The 20,824-nt window shown below is 44.4% G+C and overlaps 1 protein-coding gene and 1 non-coding gene across 10 annotated transcripts in view; both read right to left on the bottom strand.

Moving 5' to 3' along the window:
* Positions 1-1,230: 1,230 nt before the first annotated feature.
* The window catches only part of LOC126402874 (eukaryotic translation initiation factor 4 gamma 1-like), a 52,149-nt gene continuing 32,555 nt past the window's right edge, over positions 1,231-20,824 (bottom strand). For 7 of the 9 annotated variants that reach the window (XM_050065204.1, XM_050065197.1, XM_050065219.1 and 4 more), the window contains 24 exons: positions 18,810-18,902; positions 17,255-17,345; positions 14,022-15,095; positions 13,812-13,900; positions 13,369-13,570; positions 12,519-12,667; positions 12,074-12,199; positions 11,581-11,985; positions 8,964-9,110; positions 8,554-8,790; positions 8,316-8,420; positions 6,537-6,827; positions 6,340-6,451; positions 6,129-6,243; positions 5,746-5,999; positions 5,399-5,526; positions 5,002-5,174; positions 4,421-4,546; positions 4,216-4,297; positions 3,865-3,963; positions 3,475-3,609; positions 2,346-2,427; positions 1,972-2,112; positions 1,231-1,800 (listed from right to left, as the gene is read on the bottom strand). In XM_050065204.1, coding sequence (XP_049921161.1) covers positions 1,619-1,800; positions 1,972-2,112; positions 2,346-2,427; positions 3,475-3,609; positions 3,865-3,963; positions 4,216-4,297; positions 4,421-4,546; positions 5,002-5,174; positions 5,399-5,526; positions 5,746-5,999; positions 6,129-6,243; positions 6,340-6,451; positions 6,537-6,827; positions 8,316-8,420; positions 8,554-8,790; positions 8,964-9,110; positions 11,581-11,985; positions 12,074-12,199; positions 12,519-12,667; positions 13,369-13,570; positions 13,812-13,900; positions 14,022-15,095; positions 17,255-17,345; positions 18,810-18,902 — 4,638 coding nt within the window. In that variant the 3' untranslated portion in view covers positions 1,231-1,618. Of the gene's footprint in view, positions 1,801-1,971; positions 2,113-2,345; positions 2,428-3,474; positions 3,610-3,864; positions 3,964-4,215; positions 4,298-4,420; positions 4,547-5,001; positions 5,175-5,398; positions 5,527-5,745; positions 6,000-6,128; positions 6,244-6,339; positions 6,452-6,536; positions 6,828-8,315; positions 8,421-8,553; positions 8,791-8,963; positions 9,111-11,580; positions 11,986-12,073; positions 12,200-12,518; positions 12,668-13,368; positions 13,571-13,811; positions 13,901-14,021; positions 15,096-17,254; positions 17,346-18,809; positions 18,903-19,716; positions 20,061-20,824 lie in introns of those variants that run through there. The other 2 variants (XM_050065263.1, XM_050065227.1) reach the window with 2 other exon arrangements.
* LOC126383273 (small nucleolar RNA SNORD66) lies at positions 9,188-9,262 on the bottom strand. Its single transcript, XR_007569129.1, has one exon. It is a non-coding gene; the product is annotated as a small nucleolar RNA SNORD66 (small nucleolar RNA).

The following is a 20,824-nucleotide window of genomic DNA, read 5'->3' as shown; positions in this document are numbered from 1 at the left end:
CACTTGTGCAATCCACAGAGCATACTCTGACTGCTGACAGCTCATGTACAGTAGAAGTGATCGGCTCTGTTGTGGGGCACAACAGATGGAAAATAGTGGGCCAGTCCAACATCAGCCTCTTAACTTTCTTCACAAAAAGCACAAGTATGGGAGTTTTTCTTTTATTGGCAACGATCTTTATTATCTCTTCCAGTTTTGGATGTGAAAAGAGGCATTAATTTTACTTTAATTAAATATCTTTTTAATAAAGTAAAGCAAAAAAGTATTTACAAATTTTCAATTAAATTGTAATCAATGACTTGGGTTGGATAATTACAAGCACCTTCTGCCGGCTGAGGAGAGAAAAATATAAATACAGGGAAAAGACTGCCATTTTGTTTCAGAGGAAGGGAAATTACATGGCATTACGTTAGCATGTCTTCTTTGAAAAAAAGAAAGGAAAAAAAAAAACAACAGAAAACAAACCATTTATATATTTACAGAACTCTCCTGAAATGCATTTCCACTCATGGAAGCAGAAAAGGCCTTAGGATTCGTACTGTTAAACTTTTTTTGAGTCCTTTTTCATTAAAGTGGATTTTTGTCTGTATACTTTTTTCAAGTTTCGATAACGTTATTTTATCTTTTTAAAATCCGATGACAGGTTTCGTAGGAGGGTGCAGACGTGAGCCCTCACACTGCTCTCCCCTCTCAGTTCACCGTTTGTTTTTTGAAGCGCAGGAAACAAGTAAAACAGACACATGGGAGGGTATATGGGGGATTAGGGTGGGGTCGAGGGGCGTCAGGGAAGCGTCATCGCCCCCCAGCAGCAAAATGGTCAATGTTCATCGCCCCCTCTCCTCAGTGACACCATCCTCATAAAGTCTGCGTGAAATCCTCGGGAGTCCACAACCGTTACTTTAACTCCTGCCTCAAGTGTCCGTTAGACAGCTCTCTCCGCTCTTCTTTGTAGTTTTCTATTTTATTATAAAACACACACTCCAACCATCCAACACTGGAAAAAAAAGAGAAACAAAGCGCTAGCCGTCTACATAAGCGCCTCATGTAGATCAAACACTGTACATGTGACATGACAATGTTGCTGTGTCGTGTTCACATGACAAAGGATGAAGTCTTCAAAAATATAAATGTGAACAGGCTTTTAAAGTTTCTTTTTTTATATCTGTCATTAAGCAAAGTGTCTTGAATAGTGTTGCCGTGGCGAGGAAAAGCCATCTGAAAACAGGAGATAAACCTCAAAAAAAAAAAAAAAAAAAATACTGAAGGAAACAGCATCATCTCCCACGGCTTGTAACGCTTCTCAGCATTCTCTTTATCCATATCTATTCTCTCTATTTATTCCTGTATTTTCATTTTTTTCATTCAAAAAAGACATTCAGTTGCGCAAGGAAAAAAAAAAAGAAACCCAAAACAAAGAAAAAAAAAATAACATGATCGAACGTTCGATCCATAATACAATCTCTCCCAGTTGAAGAATTTTTTTCTTGCTTTTTTTCTGTTTATGCAGAAGGATTTTGCAGATTCAGGGTCGTCTGAATCATCCACAGCACGTCCGCTCCCCCCCCCCCAAGGATCCTCTTTGAACTCCCACCAGTTCTCCCAGCGGTCCGAGGGGCCCCTAGCTGTTGTCCGACTCGTCCTCGGCCTCGCGGAGCCAAGTGAAGAAGGCGGTGACAGACTTGAGGGCCACGCCCTTGCCCTGCTGCTCAGCGGGGTCTTTGCTGGACTCCCACTTGTAGAAGGCCTCCTCTTTGATCACGTCCTCGTCGTAAAGGGTGTCAAAGAACATCCGCAGGAGATCTGATGGAGGGAGGAGAGGTGAACAATGATCACAAGACGTTTCATGACAATTTCAACAGAAATTTTTAAACCAGTTTCACATCAGAGAGCTAAACTAATGCTCACAAACTAAACTTTAGAGTCTCTGACAATGGTAACAAACATAACACGAGCATGACAGCAGCTACTCACTGGCAGGTTGCTCCATCTGCACCATCAGGGCCTGCAGGGCATACAGAGCCTGCAGCTCCTTCTGTTCGTCCTTCAGGTATTTCTGCAGCACCTTGGCCCTCTGCTTGATCTGCTCGCCGTCCACCTTGTAGGGGTTCTCACCTGCAGGCAGCCATTTTAGAAAAGCTTCATTTAACAGGACTCGACAGGCAAACTTTATGATTTAGGACTGACCTGATATTCTGCTAACGTTACACCAGACTGTCTCCATTAACTCACTGACATATTTCCATTCATACATTTGAGCTGACACCAACAACGTCTCCATAGTGATTTCTGACATCATCCTTATCTGAGGCTTTAATGAGGGGTGTAAAGAGAACGTGCAGACTCACAGATGACAGCTGACTGGCAGATGCAGGTCATCAGAGCTCTGACGAACATGTTGGAGGAGCTCTGCTGCTCGTCGAGGTTGGCCTGCACAGAGACAACTTCATTTTTACACATGCAGAAAACAGCATCATTTTAGCAAACAAAAAGAGTCATGTAATAACATCATGTTGGAGCGTGTGACCTGTAAACATCCGCACTTTGAGTTCATCATGTCAAGGTTATTGTCGCTGACTAAAACTAAACTAAAAGCTAAAACAAGTCGTGAAACAATATCGTGTAACAACAAAACGGACTAAAATAAGAAAAAAAATACAAGAAAGGTCTCCAAGTGTTGTTATGCACTGTAAAGCGGGATTTATATTCGTGCGTAGCCTACACATGTTGCCTACACCATTGCGGTGATTTATACTTGTGCGGTGGTGTCTGTCACAGTTACACCTCCAACACACTAGTCGGAGGTGGGGTTTCTGTGAAGTGCTGTAAAGTTTAGTTGATTAAAAACACACATTAAACACACATTAAACACACATTAAACATGGCTTAATAGAGACAATTTCAAACACAAGTACACAAATCAGCTTCACTATAACTCGCAGCATTCACAGACAAACACTTGTCTTTATCTGGACACATTTTCCCCACAAATACAACATGCTAACGTTATTAGCACAAGCCTATGGCATTTTACATTGTATAAATTAGCCTATCAGCTAGCAGACTTTTCCTCTACTCATATGTTACAATTACTGCCCCACGGTTGCATGCCTCCACGCACCTGTCACGCGCCTCCATGCACTCTAATAGTTAACATCCATGTCTGTTAAAACATGGATGCTTCACACACAGAAGATCTACACAATCAGCACAGTTTCAAGATTAGAGTCACCAATTCAGTATCTGACCAAATTTCTCCTGTTTTGTTCCTGAGATATGACGTTGAGTAATGGACAGTAAAATGTTCATGCAGAACATTCGGATGTCAGATTCAAATTTTAAGGTCATGTGCTTGACAAAGACGAGATCCAAGGCCTCATTTCAAGCCCGTAAAAAGGAGTAAATATTGTGAATGGAACCAAATGGAAACAAGGATGGGAGTAAAACAATAATTTACACACAGGCAGGAATACAAACCTCAATCCAGTCAAAGATCCTCTGGTTGTCGGCCTTTTCATGGATCAGTCTGTCCAGCTGTTTGGTCAGCTCTGCAGAGCTCAGCTCCTTCTTTTTGCTCTCCTCTGACTCGTCGCCCAGTGTGAACTCCACATTCTAGTTAACACCACGGAGACAGAGACAGGAGTTAATGCTCATCTATTCAACATACTCCTCATGTTACATCAACTCACTCATATACAGACCAGCAGGTTTTCAGAACATTGCAGAGCCTGTTTCAGCTTGTCTTGTCGCAAATCTTTGGTCTGAACTGGACTTTAAGGTTTTGAGACTATAACAGATGTTTAAAAACTGTTTAATGTCGAAGCAAATGTCCTCAGTTTATGATGAAACTGTTGAACGACCTCTCACCTTTTCTGTCACAAACTTGTTGACGTCTACATCCTCTGGGAGGAAGTCTTTCCACCGGAGGCCAGCCTCCCTCCACATTGTGCCCGCCTTTTTATGGCTCTAATGAGAGAGAAGCAGATTGGTTGTAGACATAATTAACTGATCGCTCTGGCTGACATTCATCATGGCTGTATGAAATGATTCAAATTTACATATTTGCTCAGTGTGATCGGCGTAACATATTAGCAACTGGAGCTGAGTTAAAAAATGTGTCCGTTTTTAAAGATGTTCACATATATTTAGCTGTCAGAAGAATTAAAGCTGTTAGATGTGATGTCATATAGATAAAGGATTATACTTGATGGTGCTCACCATTTCTTTGCAGAGTAAAGTGAGGATCTGGACCAGCAGCACTCCAGCTTTTTCCAGAGGAATTAAAGGCTTTGAAATCTCCCTGGAGGCAGAAAAGGTCGACACAGGTTACACATCAAACTAACTTAATTAAAAACAGCCCAAAAAGTGGTCTTCATTTTCCCTCCCTAACATGCTGAGGGGCAGAGTGAGGCCTCGCACTAACCTGAAAAGTTCTCCCATAGGGATGCCTCCCTCATGGAGCATGGGAGTGATCAGCTCTGCCAGGTACAGCCAGATGTGGGGGATGTCTATCGCCATGTCTTCAGCCACCTCCAGGATTTCCTGAAGCCTGAGGAAACGCACACATACAGCACACATTTTTAAGTTTATTCAAGGTTTAAAGGAGGAGGAACAAGTTTATAATTACTCAACAGATGGGGAAATATGGCACCACACGAACACAAACATACGGAAACTGTCTTTTTTGGCTAAGCATAGTGGTTTTAAGATTCCTTCATTTCAGCAACTGCTTAAAAAATTTGACTTTTCAGAGATTAATTCACGAGCTAAAGCCAGAATCTCCCCCATGGGCTTCAGTTTATTCTAAATCCTGCTGTTACAAACTTTTTTCAGTCAGCACTTGAAGCTCTGCTGTAACATATGTCAGACAGGTTTGGTCCAACGACACTGGTTCTCGGATTTATATATTTACATGTACTAATTTATGGTGATTCATACATTGTTGTTTTTTTCACACAACATTACATCTCCTACTGAACCGCCTCTCTGGGGCTCAATACTGACCCATTAAAGTACTGCTGTGTGGGGAGGATGTTGTTCTTAATGAGCTGCTGCAGAAGCAGGCCCATGTGCTCCCTGGCGATGGTGCTGCGCTCCAGCGTTGACTCCAGTCCGTTTCGTACGAACACGTACAGTAGCTGAGTGCTGCTCAACTCCTGCACACACTGGAGAGCCTCCTGTTGGGACAGAGAAGGACACACAGAAGGTGGTGAGCACTGTGTGACTCTGGTGGCTGGTAATGGGTGCTGGATCTAAGGTGTGCCAAAACAAGACTCATTTTTAGGGGATCAGCGGATCATTTTTAAATTTTACAAAGGGGAACAAGAACAAACAGATTTTTACTCCTGTATAAGGTAAGTATGGGGTCCTTTTCATTTCCATATGCGTATCAGTGCTTTACCTTCATGTCATTTATATGGAGGTACTCCTCGATGATGGCTGTGGACTTCTTGTTCAGCTCTTCCTCGGTCAAGGCAGGCTTGGTGGGGGTCTGAGGAGGTGGAGGGGTGGCAGCTGCCTCCCGTTTCACTGTTAACACACAAAACCAAAAAATTTAATTATATTTAATTCCTCTAACTTTTGCCAAAAAAAGTGGTAGTACACAGCTTTCCTGTTGTAGAACTTCTCTTCACAGATGGCTTGTAAAATGGGCGAGAGAATTTAATTCTTAGCAGAGTGGAAAACAACAAACTCTCGGATTTAAACACACAGTTTAAATCTACACCACCACTATGTCAAGCCGCCTACCATTCTCTTTGCTCCTGGCTCTCTCTCTGCTGCCTCTGTCGTCCGTCATGCTCGCTACTCGGCGTACAGGATCAGCCGACCCACGCTGCTCTCTCTCCCGGCTCCGCTCTTCGTTCTCCCGGCTGAAGCTGCGCTTGGTGACCTGCAGCCGATTTCGGTCACGGTCGTCCCGCCGGTCGTCCCGTCTGTCAAATCGGTCGCTGCCACGATCAGAGCGGTCGAAGCGATCGCTGCGGTCTCGACTTGAGCTGTTTCTGAAGAACGGAGGGAGAGGAGAGTCAGGGAAAGACAAGAAAACTCTGCAAGGTCCCACTGTGCATACTTGTGGGAGATTATATCTGAATACTCTGAGCAGGCTTTGAGAGTTGTGTCCTGTTCCTCACCTCTGAGGAACTCGTCTGTCTGAGTCCAGGGACGAGCCTGAAGAGGACGACGGCTGCTGTAAGGCTGAGAATCTGTTCAGTGTGCTGGTGGCTGGACGGCCGCCTGGCTCTGCACCTGGCAAAGAGAGTACACAACATGCTGAGTTTCGGCTTTGAGGTGCTTAACTAGACATTTATTTAATAAATGATCACATCAGTTTGGGAAACCTACCAGTATCTGCAGGTTTGGCACTGGTGCCACCGCTGCTGCCCTTACCCCAGCTCCCCCATGTGCCTTTACCTCCTGGGGCGAGCAACTGATTGTTGAAGTCAAGAACAGGAGTCTGAAAGGAGAAACTGATGGTTAAAAACACGCTACCTGCTAAAAAATAAGAGTGAACATCAGATGAAAAGCAGCGTCTCTCCTACCTTAGTGATTTTGCTAAGGCGAGAGGTGTCAATAGGTCGGTTCTTGGAGATGGGCACTGTATTCCAGCCCTCATCCTGGGGAGGAGCTCCACGGCCTGGGGTGTGAGGGCCCCCACGACCCCCGGGACCTCCTCCACCCATCCTGCCTCCAGGGCCGCCACTGGGCTCCTTCTTGGAGATGAGGGCTTGCTGCACCTTCATTTGCTCCCTGTGCTCCTCCAGCTCAGCGTCTTTGTGGATCTGGTCGATGGTCTTGGGGCCCTGGTCGCCTCGCCGGGGCACCCAGTTGTTCTGGGACAGGGTGGAGGGAGAGATTGTGAGCACAGAGTGAGTGACGACACTGACGGTTCCATTTAAGACATGATTTACATTCTCTTTAGGTTTTAAGAAAATGTCAATCCAAAGATTTAAAAGTGGGGAAAATATTGTAATTTTTCTGTCATTTCACAAATTCTTACTAAACAACTTAAATGTTTAAAAAACAAGTACCAGGTTCAATAGACCAATAACAATGACCAAACTGTACTCAAGCATTTTTAGACAAAACCAAACAACGGCAGCATCGTTCCACTCCAGTGTGTGATTTTAAACAGCATGCTGGCATCGGGGAATCAAAAGAGGCATGACAAGCGTGACGTGTGACACAACAGTATCAGTCTCTAGTGTGACATAGAACATACACATCGAGGGCACTTTACAAACAATCATTTAATGTCCCCATTATACAGCAGCTGATCTCGTCCTCTGCTCTGTGGATATGGAGGTCCTGGAGCTGATTGTTATCCCAATTTGCAGACATTTGCGGCTGCTGCTGTTCTTCTTTGAGTTAGCCACTAACTGCTACTACCTGCTTTTTAAATCTCCTGTGGTGGGTCACACACATAATGTGTCATCAAAACATCACACCTGTCCTGCCCATGGTCACGCTCTGCCAGCTGTCCTGTTTGTACAGGCACCATTGTGGCACTGTTACCAACTCCTGTGGCAGATCGAAGGCGAGATAACTCTGTCCCTCTATTTCACTGTTGTACCTTACATACAGAACGGAGAGGTGGCATAATGGTGCAATATTCCTGCTTTGAACAGGCAGTGTAAGGGTGGCTATAGATCAGCATTAAATATTGTTAAAGCTCCTTTAAAGCTTCTCTTCAGCTTTTCCCTAGAAAGACAGGAAAGAACACAGTGTGTGTGTTTCACAGTTAAATTGGGCCATCGTGCTGACTTGGAGCAGCTGATTCTGGCTCGTAAAAACACTGAAGACAGCAGCTTTTCTAACACTGCGTGGGTGGGACTGGGAGCCTAACTACAGGACTGCAGCATTCTTTCAGAAAAACAGCACACACAACTGCACTAGAAAGAAGTGGCTCTATAACACAACTAAGAAAATGAGCTGGAAATTACCATGAGACACAAATGACTGAAAATACCAGATATTATTTTTAATTGACTATATAAAGACATGTTAATTGAGACAAAAGTAGAGCTGAATGAACATGCTACCAGAGGAGATGGTGGAGTTTGTTTTGGACAGTTTGTTGTCTCAGTCTATGACTCCATGTTCAGGGGCTGCTCTGCACCACAGAGCTGAGGAAGAAAGTTCTTTCTTCATTCATACATGAGATGAAGACAGGTCACAGGCTAAAGGACCAGTGTGGGGCTGTGTTTGTGTTTAGCACCAGGCTCAGTACACTTTGTTGTTCGAATTTCTCCACGCTCTGTATGTGAAATAGCATATGTGCCCTGCATGTGTTTGTGTTTTGTCTTGTATAAATGCTCTACCCGTCGAAGGTCCAGCACATCCTGCAGCATGAAGCGGATACGGGAGGAGGTCTTCCTCTCCTTTATTATTTTCTCCATCTGATTGAAGTACTGGTCCATGCGAGGCTGAGGATGACCACAACAGTTTGGTGAGTTTATCTCCTTAACTACAGGTGCAACATCAAAATTAAAACATGATATAATAACACATTTATCAGCATGTACAAACTATCTGTAAATGTGAGTGTGTGTGTTGTACCTTTGCCTTCTCGAAGTCTAGGTCCTTGCCGATGGTGGACAACAGTCTACACAGGCACTCCAGGGACTCTTCATCGTGGTTTTTGAGCAGCTTTACAATGCAGTCATGCATGATGACCTCTGTGAGCATTTTAAGCTTGAACAGCTCGCCAATGAATTTGATGTTGCCCAGTGAGCGCCTCCTGGCCTTGTCTTTGGCCTCTTGTAGCTCATCGATGAGCCGCTGCTTCTCCTCCGCCTGCCACAGAGACGTCACAAAGAAAAGGGGGATGACAAAAAAATGAAATTAGCTGTATGAAAAATCTTATGGTCACCTTCAAACACTTCCCACCACACCCAAGTTTAACTACAGATGATTTATTTTGTGCATGAACAAAGACCCCAACCCATATTCATGAAGCAGTACTGTACCACTGAGGCAGCCTCCAGCTCCTTCTGCTTCTTCTCAAAGATCTCGTCGTCATCTTTATCCTTCTCAAACTCCTTCTGGCATCGATTTAGTAGCAGCTTGCGGAAATTCACAGTGGCTCCCGGCTTATCTGTGGTTTGGACTTTAAGCTGAACGGAGCAGAGAAAACACACATTAAAAAAAGAGCAGGAAAAGACAAGTGTGTAGAGTTATGTAGTCTGAGTCACTCCTCAGCTCCTTAATCCCATCACTTAGATCAGAGGCACAGACATGTGGCACAAGCTTGAGATCATCCCTGAACACCAACAAGGAATGTTGCATTAATTCTGCTTTTTTGCCTGTTAACATTTGTCAAGTTACAGTTTTCAAGTTTATTTTTGACATTAAAGTATTCTGAATTTATAAATAAATCACTGAAATGCTTCCATTTTTTTAAGTGGTTATTCATTTAACCGTTTCCTCCCCATTTCTTAGCTCAAGTGCCTGCAACAAAAACCCATCTCTGACATTAGCTCTGGGTGAGGAGACTGATAAATGAACCCAAGGCAGTGGGATGATGCAATGCTCCAGTGGTGATAATCAATCAGCCTAATGGTGATATAACAGGGAGTTACTGATCAGTTCAATCAGCAAGTAATTGTTGTTACTATGTGGTTCTATTATGCTTGGTGACAAACACAGATGAAAAATACAGATGTGGTGAAACAAACAGCTGAGAAACTAAATATCAAACATCATTTTCTCCTCATCTTTGTAACTGAATAAGACGACAGATAAAAAAGACTATTTACTCGCCCAATATAAGACAAATTATTTTTCTGGAAACTACATTTGAAAAGGTGGGAGTTGTGTTATAATTGATTGCAATACATTTAGATATTTCTAACAACAGAAGTTGTCTTTGTACGGAGCAGGTACTGGTGTTACAGACTGGGCCTGTTACATGAAGAGAGTGTCGAGGTTTGCTGATTAAACATTGCTTGGCTGTGAGATTCTTCAGGTCTGTTTAAGAGTGTGTTCTTTATTCTTCATTCAAGTTCCCTTTAGCTGCCATTAAAGTAGTAGCTATTCTTCCTGGGGTTCACTCACAACTAAGCAAACATAAAGCAAGATCATAAAGCAAGTATCTCAGGGTCTTGTTCACGAGTGATCATAAAGCAAGTATCTCAGGGTCTTGTTCACGAGTGAGGGTAGAAGGGAGCGTGAGATGGATCGGTGGTTTGGTGCAGTGTCTGCAGTGATGCGGGCGCTGTGCCGGACTGTCGTTGTGAAAAGGGAGCTGAGCCAAAAGGCAAAGCTTTCAATTTACTGGTCATGAGCTCTGGGTAGTGGCCAAAAGAATGAGATCTTGGATACACGCGGCCAAAATGAGTTTCCTCTGTGGGGTGGCTGGGCTCAGCCTTAGAGATAGGGTGAGGAGCTCAGACATTTGGAGGGAGCTCGGAGTAGAGCTGCTGCTGCTTTGAGGTGGTTCAGGCATCTGATCAGGATCCTCCTGATAGAGGTGTTCTGGGCACGTCCCACAGGTAAGAGGCCCCGGGGCAGACCCAGAACACACTGGTGGGATTATATATCCCATCTGGCCTGAGAACACCTCAGGGTCCCCCAGGAGGAGCTGGAAAGTGTTGCTGGGGAGAGGGACGTCTGGTCTGGGGTGCTTTGCTCAGCCTGCTGTCCCCGTAACACGGCTTCGGATAAGTGATTGAAAATGGACAGATGGATGGGTGGAGTCCTAAAGTCGTATCTCACTTGAACTACGCTACATTGCCCCCATGATTTCCAGTGGTACTGCTCAGTTTAATCCGAATTTGTAAACTTTTAGACAATGTGCACAAACTTGGACGAAATGAACATAAAGCACAGACAGATGGCTCTGTCTGTCTCCGTATCTAATGTTGAGCCCTTAGTCAACCATGATAGTGTTTAGTGAGCCAACTTTACACTGCAGGAGCTTCTGGAGGCTTGTGCTGTGCTGCCCTATTTCCTGCTGTCTTAACTATAGAAACAAATCATCTGTCAGCTAGCTCAGTATTACTGCTGTCACAGGAGGTGTTGATGAAATGCTCAAACAGAGAATCTGAAAAATGCTAACTGACAGAAAGTCATTCTGTTTGCTTTCAAAAGCTTGATAGGAGAATACAGGTGTGTGAAGAAGCTACAGTATAATGTGGGATTTAACAGAAGCATTTCATGCTTTACTTTGACAAGAGAAAAGCCTTCAAGAATAAGGACTATTTTCTTCACTGACTAATGGTATCTCAGGGGACTTTTCCAGCAGGACAACTGAAGTGTTCAGTATTTTGTCTTTAACACAAAAAAACAAAAACAAAAAAAACAAGACAAAAAAAAAAAAGATAAATTATATGTATAAAAAACTGCTTGGCTTGTTTGTATTTAGTTTGGTCAAGAGTTTGGTCAAATGCATTGTCACCACACAATAGTCTGAAGTTCTGAAACATGATGCAGGCTCATGCTTTTTATGAGGAAGGAACTTACTTCATTATGTAACACTTATCATATCAACACACCATTGAGCTCTGTGCACAACTGCAGGAGTGACCACCTAAACATTCAAGCTTATAAAACACATATTTCCATATTGCGTGTGGCCCTACTTACCCCCATAAGGCAGCGGCACATGTTGGCATAGGCCACCGAAAAGTCTGGCTCGGAGATGGCCTTTTCGAAAGTAAGATCAATGACTCCTTTCAATCTCTCCTCAGTGTCAATAGTCAGTTCCGTCACCTGTTTCATTAGCTGTTGAAACTTTTGGGGGGTCAGTTTGTTGAGGATACTGCGAACCCGTTTAAACAGATCCTGGGTCTTAAGGTTCTCTGCATCGTTGTCCTCCTCCTCTGCTCCGCGAGCGCGAGCCTTTTTCGTTGAAGGTTTCCAAGCCTTCTCTGCTTTGTTCAGCTGCACGTCATCGCTGAGTGACATGCTGGTGATGATTTTCCTCGGCTCTTTCCTCTGCATTTGCTGAGAGCGACGTTGACCGCCAACGCCCATGCCCATACCTGGAGGCTGAGAGGAGACAAACATGTCATGTCATCCGTGGGGAATGAACTTCAATTGGCAGCTCTTGGATCAAGCTGAGAAAATGTGAACTTACCGGTCCTCTGCCGCCTCCTCCCATGCCAGGCCTGCCGAGGTTGGCGAAGGAGGGTGTAAAGTCAGGGCCACAGTTCATTCCTGTTAGACGACTGGGGTCCAGTTGACGCAGAGGGGTCTTATTAGCCTGTGAAGACAGAGATGTGAACTAACTTCAACTTTATTCAGATATTCTTTCTGATGTAAAGCTGTCATCTTTATGTCTTTCTATGTTTCCACTCACAGAGACATTAATTACATCCCACTACTGCTTCTGTGGTGATCAAACACCCTGCAACAATAAACTGCACTGACTTAAAGGATGTCTTTTTCTCCCCTGGGACAGACTGTCTACAGCAAGAAGCAGTAAGTGTATTTATACAGCAAGAAAAATGAAAAAAGAAGGACAAGTTTAAATACTTTTAATATAAGAGAAACTATTATAGACTGTATGTCCATGTCTTTACTGTGAGAGGCTGCACCTTGTCCAGGACAACATCACTGATGGCTGGCAGACCCTCAGGCTTGTTCATACTGGCTGAGATGAACTGGAAGCCCAGAAGAAACTCTCTGTCGTATTGTTTCTTCTCCTCTGTGTTGATCGGCTTCCATTGTTCTGAAAGAGAAACCGAAACAGAGAATGACCAGAACGTTCCTGTAATGAACATTTTCAAGTAATATCTCACTCAGTATCATCTCAGAATGAAACTGGGAAGAGAATGCCCTTGGCGAAATGCTCCCTGCATGGCAGAGCTGTACTGCAGAATAAAGGTGAATAAATGATCTTTGGTTGGTATAACTGTAGGTATTGTCATGCCTCATAATGTCCACAAGGTGGCAGAGAGGATGGCAAATAAATGAATTTATAAATTAAAAAAATAAGTACAGCAGTGTAAGACAAAGTCCATCTTTGGGTACAGTTAGTATTTCATGAGAGGCAAAAGCTGCTGATATTATTTACTCTGCTATGGTTTGATTTGAAGGCAGATGATTCATTTACTACTGATTTTTTTCGTTTATAAAACAGAACAAAGCTGCAAAGGGAAAAGGGTCATGACCTACAATTCACCTACTATTAAAAAAATCTTTTTGTTTATTCTTTTTCTTCTTGTGCTCATTGTTCAAATATTATGCGTTGCCATCACATAACTCTCATTTTCCGCTGAAGCACAATCAGGTAACCGCCACTCTCTCATTTTCACAAAGCAAACATAAACGTAGTCCACTGACACATTGCTAACGCGTGAATGTGACTGAGATAAGATCTTTGTTCACACTGAATTGCTCACTGGAAGGTATCAAGGTTCAGAGACCCACCCTCTTTGTACTGGTACTTCTTGTCAGTGTCAGTCGACTTGGGATCTGGCTGAATGTTCTCAGCATCCAGCTTGTCCTCCTTGTCCTCCCAGGTCAGGTCCGCCTCCTCTGGGGCAGGAGGAGAAGCAGCAGGGGGCTGGGTCTCTGGCGCTGGGGCAGGGGCCGGGGCCGGCTCAGGCTCCGGGGGAGTCACTACTTGCTCCTGGTTCAAAAATGGGACGGGAGTTAGAAGGGTCAGACTGCAGTCTTAAAATTCATATGTTAAATAACACTATCCTGCGGGGCTACATTAAAATTCAGAAACAGTGAATCTGTTTCCTCACTGGACTGTGACTGTCTTTGTATATGTTGGTGGGCACTGAATAACTGTAAGCTCATTAAAACAGGTTGTAAAAGCATGCAACTTAATGAATAAATGAACAGATGCATTACTCGACACACACCTCTTTAAAGGCATCCAGGAGGTCTCCTACAGCCTCCTTTTTGTTCAGATCCTTCATCTTCCTCTTTTTCTTTGGCACAGACACAGCGGCTACAGGAAGGAAGACGAAACACAATCCGCCTCAGATTAACACAAATATATCTGACACAAGTGTCCTGCCTGAGAGGAATCATCCACTGTTAAATATTTTATCACATTGTAACCAACTGACCTTGCATAGTAGTTTCTACAAGGGCGGGGGTAACCGTCTGGGGAGGAGGGGTGTCCTCCCTCTCCTCTGCTGTGGGAGGGGGAGGAGTGGGCACTGTTTCTGGGGCGCTGTCAGGTATGGAAACCGTCTCTGCAGGAGATGGCTTCTCTTCCTTGGTGGTGGACTGGGGCACTGGGGTATCTTCTTTAACATCCAGGGCGACTGGAGGAACTGGGTCCTGTACTTCAGGCTGGGCAGGTGCTGCCTGGACAACTGGATCAGCAGGAATCTCCTGAACAGCGGGTGCAGGAGCAGGTGCAGGAGCAGGTGCAGGTGCAGGAGCAGGTGCAGGAGCAGGAGCAGGTGCAGGTGCAGGCTGATCTACAGGTGCCGGTGTGGCTTGGACAACAGGTGTAGGCGCTGTCTGAGTGATGGCTGTGCAGGTCTGTATGACCTGCTGCTCGCTGATCTCAGGCTCAGCGATGGGGCTGTCGTCACGCTCAGTTGCACAGGCGACGGGCACCTCGGGGTCTTGAGGGGCTGGCAGCGGCAGGCCGTTGGGGAGGCAGAGCTCCTCCGGCTGTGCAATGGGAGACTCCAGGGGAGCATCCAGGTGACTGGGTGGCAAGTGGACCGACAGCCTTTCTGGCTCCACCTCTGCCACACCGTTAGTGGTGGAGGGAGGTGCAAGGGGCGTGTCCAAAGAGGCAGCTGCCTCTTCTGCTTCAGCCTCCTCCTCTTTCACCTCCTCCTCCTCCTTTGCCTCTGTGAATTTCTTGTCTGTTTTGTCTTGTGCAGCAGATGTGGGGACAGGGTCAGGGAGAGGTGCGGGGTAGGCGGGCACCTCAGGCGCTGACGGGAGGGGCGGGGTGGGTTCCCTTGGAGGTGGAGGAGCATCCATCACATCTGCAACAGGAGCACTGGGTGCAGGAGTGGGGCTAGTGTTGAGAGGGACGTCCTCTGCTTCTGATAGTAGAGGGGGTGTGGGGGGCTTAGTGTTCGTGTCAGAGGAGGTAGCCTCTGTGGGGATGTGGTCACCCTTTGCAAGTTCAGGGGTCTTTGACAGAGGAGGGGGCGTAGGTTTCCCTCTGTCATCTGGAGGATCAGAAAAAAATGTCAGTATTTTACTGTTCAGTTTATCTGCTCAGTTAAGTTTTCACAATCCACACTTGTCCTGGCCTTAATAATGACATCAGAGGTATTCAGGAGACACGCCTATTACTAGAAAGATTTACTACAATGAAAACATTTGATAACTCTCACACCCCACGTAGGGATTAAAGATTAACAACTTATCAGTTTTCTGATATGTACGTTCTGTGTATGTGACGCACCCCTCTCCTCCTACTTTCCCAACCACATACTTATTTTAAGCCGTCCACTTCCTGATGAAATGAGCTTTAAAATCATAGTGTAGTAGACTGCCTTTGAACAGCATAAGTTTGGTCAGCCTCAAGTCAGATCGGTAATTTTGCAAGATTTATGACACCAAGCTTTAAAAAGTTTCATTGACTGTTGGTATTGAGGTTTGAGCCTCTTCTGAAGTGTTGCAGCCTGTGAGTATAATAACCAAACCACTAAGCTCTCTTTAGGTGCCACGGCTGATGATGAACTGCCTCTTAACAAGGTGTCTTCATGGCTATCACTGGACTACATCATGAAGAAAAACATTCAAATAACTGCACAATCAGACGACGACAATACATCAGCCAGAATATGTATTAACTTCCATTGTCACATGTTTGACAAAGGCTACAATATATGTTATTATCCAAAAGGAGTGTGCCACATCATATCGTTCATGATATTGTGAATGTATTATTCTTAACATGATATGAAAACTTCATGTCGTGATACTCCCGATATTTCAACTTTTTGACATATTGAGGTCATTCTGTTACCCACGGCAACAACAAGCATGGCTGAGAGCGAAATTATTACCGACTCTGTGGTGGTTCCAAAAAGAGGAGCAGCTTCAGTAGCGTGGAATAAACTGTGGCGTCCTGAATGTTTTATGAACAGCCCCGGACTTCTCAGACTCTTTCAGTGACTTACCGCTCAGAGGGAACTCATTCAGCGGCTCCTCTGGCAGCAGCACAGCATCTCTCCCTCTCCTCTCTCTTGTCAGTGTCTTCAAGTGATTTTGGTAATGTAAACCTACGTGACGCTCACAGCTCGATAATAAACTCCATATATGTGACTGTGTGATAGTTGTGGTATCATAACAGCCTGTCACAGCACCTGTAGTTTGTGGTAGATTTTATTTTGTTGAACTATTAATATTGTAACAGAATCTGAATCTCAGTCTGAGTTACTGTTGTTCACAAACTGAAGAAATGAGAGATAATTTTTCTTTAGTTTTTACTGAGTATTTGAAGCAAACTGTGAAACTATATCACTTATTTTGTTGCAATTCTATGTTCTTAAATTAATAATAATTAATTTATAATAAAGAATATCTTTATAGCAAACCCTGAAATATCGTGATATTATTTTAGGGCCATGTCGCCCACCCCTACTATCCAGGTTAAACCGATGAGTCCCTGATAATCCACAGGCGGCTATTTGATATCACTGAGTCACAATATTTGTTCCTGCAGGCTGTCATTCGTCACACGCTTACATCCACGTAGTTAAACTATTGCAACATGTAAGCCAACAAAACACTGGCCTGTTTTATAGTTAGGCTTATTCCCCTGTTTATCCATGACTGTAGTAAGTGACCTAATTCATGAAACATGAGGTCATATATAGCAATACCAACCCGTCTCTTAGCTTGCTCTGAGCTTAAAGCTTCATACCTCAGTGAAATGTGCTCTTAACAGGAGACTGATCTTAACAGGAGAATGATCTTTAGAGGAAACCATTAGCTGGGAACATTTAAGTGTCATTTTCATCTAGTGAGTGAAATGCATTAAGAACTCTGCGTCTCGAGTTAAATTTAAAACCCATTAAATGCTAAATGACAGCTTAAAAATGCAATTAGGGACATTATTATTCTGTATTTATCTTGTGCAGCACAAAATAAGCTGCCACCGCAAAAATAAAACCTTAATAAAATAATAACTGCATTAACTATATCAGAAATCTCGATACATATGCTTTGTGTATCAATTAAAAAAGGAAAAACAGCATCTGATAAGAAAGACAAATACTAGCAACTGAAGTAAAACTAAAATCTGAAGTTCTAATTGTAAAACTGTACTAATATCTCTGTGTGACTGTGTTAAAGGTTCGGAGCGTGCAGCACTCACCTGGTCTAACCACTGCTGATGTAGCAGCAGCTGTGACGCTCTCACCGTTGGCCTGGACCACTGCTGTACTTTCTGATCCCGATATGGCTGACTGTAGGGAGACACACACACACCAGAAAGTGAGGTATGACCTCAATGGTGAGGACAACAGTGGCTTTTCCACTTGACTGGGGGAAAAAACTGGTTTAACATCAGGCCCTAGTTGGATAATGAGTCACATGTCACAACTCTACAAGCAAATCACAGATCAGTTGGATTTTATCAGGTTGTAGAGGAACACGTGAACGAGCCCTGGAAACCCGCAGCACTCCCTATAAAGTAGTAACATATGGACAGTGCAGGCAAGTAAATTCTTGTTTAAATTCATTTCAAGTGCTTTAAAAGACTAAGCTGACATTTACAATGTAGAAAGTAAAACAAATGTATGGAGTGACCCGGTAGAGTCGCCCCATATAGGCTGAGTGCTCTGCAGCGGCCAGGGTCGAGTTGGGCGGCCCAACCTGTGGACCTTTGCTGTGTGTCATCCCCTCTCCGTCTCCCAACTTTCCTGTGTATCTTAGCTGTCCTATCAATAAAGGCAAAAATCACCCAAAAAAGAAAGTATAAGAAATATAAGGCTATAGACCAGGGGTGTGAAACATGCGGCCGGGGGCCAGAACCGGCCCGCCAAAGGGTCCAATCCAGCCCTCTAGATGACTTTGCACAACTAATATTGACGCACATATGAAGGATGAGAGTTTTCAGGAGCAGTTTATACAGAGAGCAGATACTTCATGTAAAATACTGCCTCAGAGGCTTTTCCACTCTGACCAGAACACAGCTCTCTGAAATAACAATAAGTACTTTCCATGGTCAGATTTAAAGATGTTGAACATTGTCTATCAATCTGTATCAGACTTCTGTCTTAAAACTAGTGAAACCCTGCTGCTGAGGCACTGACAAAATGTCAGATTGTAAGGCAGGCGATGAATTAACCTGCTTCTTCAGTAGCCTCCACTTTAGTGGAAAATTATGAAAAAAAGTCACACGTAATGAAAGATAGTAGTCAACTGACTTTAAGTGGAAAAACTGAGACGTACTGTTGAAATTGCACCTAATTTTTCTTTCTTCTTTGTTTGGTAAATGGATGAAAGTTTCAGAATTCAAGAAAAATTTGAAGAGGTTGATATCTATAGGTTATTATGCACTGGTTTTACTGGTCTGGCCCACTTGAGATCAAAGTGGACTGTATGTGACCCCTGAACTAAAATGAGTTTGACACCTCTGATGTAGACTATATATTTTTAATACAGACCCCTGAGAAGAGGAGTTGTTGTCAGGTGTATCAGGTGTTATCTTGGTGAACTACACCAGCCCTAATTCACTGAATCTACGAGTGTTACTAAACCTCTGTTACTCCATTTGCACTGATTTCATTACTGATCTGCAGGTTGTCACAACTTTTACAATTTGCCTAAAAATATACTAGACGCCTACAAACAAAATCAAAACTGTAGCAGTGTGCTAGTTCAAGCGCTGTGTTGTCTTTGGTCCAGATCCTGGCGCTGTGACTTACCTGTGGTGGGGTTGGGGTAGAGCCACTGCGGCCCCCTGACATAATCTCCTCTGTAATATCTCGACCTCCTTGGTTAGGGTCTCTTATTCTGATCTGTGGAGGGGAGAGGAGAGATCCACTGTCAGAAGGGAAAGGATTGAGGATCTGATTGTGTATGTGAGGATACCAACCACAAATGAAGGAGAGTAAGGAGAAAGGCAAAGGGTTAAAAAGTTTCAGGGTGAGGACAGCAGCGTGTAAGAGAAGAGCTGCCTTCCCATGATGCAACGCCTACAGTCGTCAGCCCTTTTCTGTGTCTATGACGCGCTAGCCGCCTCTGATTCAATGAAAGCTACATTTCTCACATTGTGAACCCTGAGGCACACAAAATCCAAACACTAACCGCCATGCAAATTCCTCTGCTGCACAAATGAATGTGCTTCCGCTGGTTAGCCACCAGTAACGCCGTTCGACTGAGTGAGAATCAAGTTGACCAACTTTCAGGCAAATAGTCTGAGAAATTCCACTGCTGTTTTAAGTTATTGTGAGAATGTGTGACTCTCATGGAGGCAAAGCACAGACAGGCACAGAACAGAAGGCTTTCCTGTGTACACACACAACACTCAGCAGCAGAGGGGAAAAAAACAGTGAAAATCTGATCACTCGCTCACAAGGAGTGCCCATACATTACAAACACATGCTTTCTATTTAGCTCTCTTTTTTCTCTCACTCACACTCTAAATGCTTAATCTGGGAAGTCAGAGCTGTCATCAAACTGGTATGAGCCACAGCGCTGCTAACAAAGTGACGTACACAGTCCCTGCACAAGGATTAAACTGTAAAAGTTAACAGTGAGCTGCTACAGTGCTCCTGCTCTCTGGCCTACTTTGGACTTTAAGAACAACAACATTTGCTTGTCACCACTGACCTTTCACTGGTTAAACTCCTCTCTCGGAGCATTACAAACCCTAGCGGGCCTCTCTCATCCTGGGGCTGGAGTAGCGGTTCCAGCAGACTCAGGGCTGGACTTTCAACTCCTCAAAGCAGGATAGCGGTTGGACGTAGCCAGTGAAGTTTTACCTCAGCTCAACTCACACGCATCCAGGCTGTGATAGAGTGCTACACGCCGGCAGGACAGGATAGAGCAGGGCTGGGCCTGACTGTCACTAAGCTAGCTAGCAACTTGAATAACTTTCCCCCTTTCATACGCCGAACAGAACAGGGAGGGGAAAAAAAGGATAAAGCGACTGGCCTTGTAAAGCTATGGTATTGGAATGCGCAACCCCTCCCACAGAGACTAACAGACAGTTAAAGGGGCCGGAGAGTGAAGGAGGGGCAGAGTAGGGGGGAATGGGAGGGTTTCCAGGAAAAAAAAAAGAGTTATCGTTATCAAATGAGCTGCAGCTAGCAGAAGTAACTCCCCCTTTTCCTCATGCTCTCTGCCTGCTCTGTCATTCTGCACACTCAAGCACTCAAGTCGCTTCTCGTTTTTTTTTTTCCAGGCTCACCCCTTCTGAGAGCAGAGGAAACTAGCACAGGAGGAGGAGGAGGAGGAGGAGGAGGAGGAGTGGGGTGCCACAGCAGCAGAGGAAGGCTGGTTGGTTAGCCCTTCCGGCTCAGAAGGGGGAGGAGACCGGTGGCCACGTGGAGCTGAGCTATGTGCTGACATGTCCTTCACCCCCCTCCCCTCTGAGTTCTCTTTGACACACAGTGAGTGGGAGAGCAAAAGAGAAGGGGCGCAGAAAAAAGGCAATTTTGAGAGCTACAACTTTTGCATGTAACCAGGTACCAAAAGAAGTCAATGGCAGCAGTTAAAAAGATAAATGAACAAAATAGATGATAAAATACTCATCATACAATCTACAAAGCTCAAACACCCTTCCTTAATCTCTCTATTTGACATGTAACTAGCTTGAGTACCTGTGTTCAGTAAATCAGCCTTACAGTTTGCACTGTCCTGTAAATGGAGGGTCACAGATTGCCCACACTAGAGCCTTGTGTCCTGTTGACGTGTCTTTTACACGACACCAAATCTT

This window comes from Epinephelus moara, chromosome 2, assembly GCF_006386435.1.
Source record: "Epinephelus moara isolate mb chromosome 2, YSFRI_EMoa_1.0, whole genome shotgun sequence".
NCBI lineage: Eukaryota > Metazoa > Chordata > Actinopteri > Perciformes > Serranidae > Epinephelus > Epinephelus moara.
The sequence above is the reverse complement of the archived record's forward strand: the minus strand, read 5'-3'. Positions and strand labels throughout refer to the sequence as shown.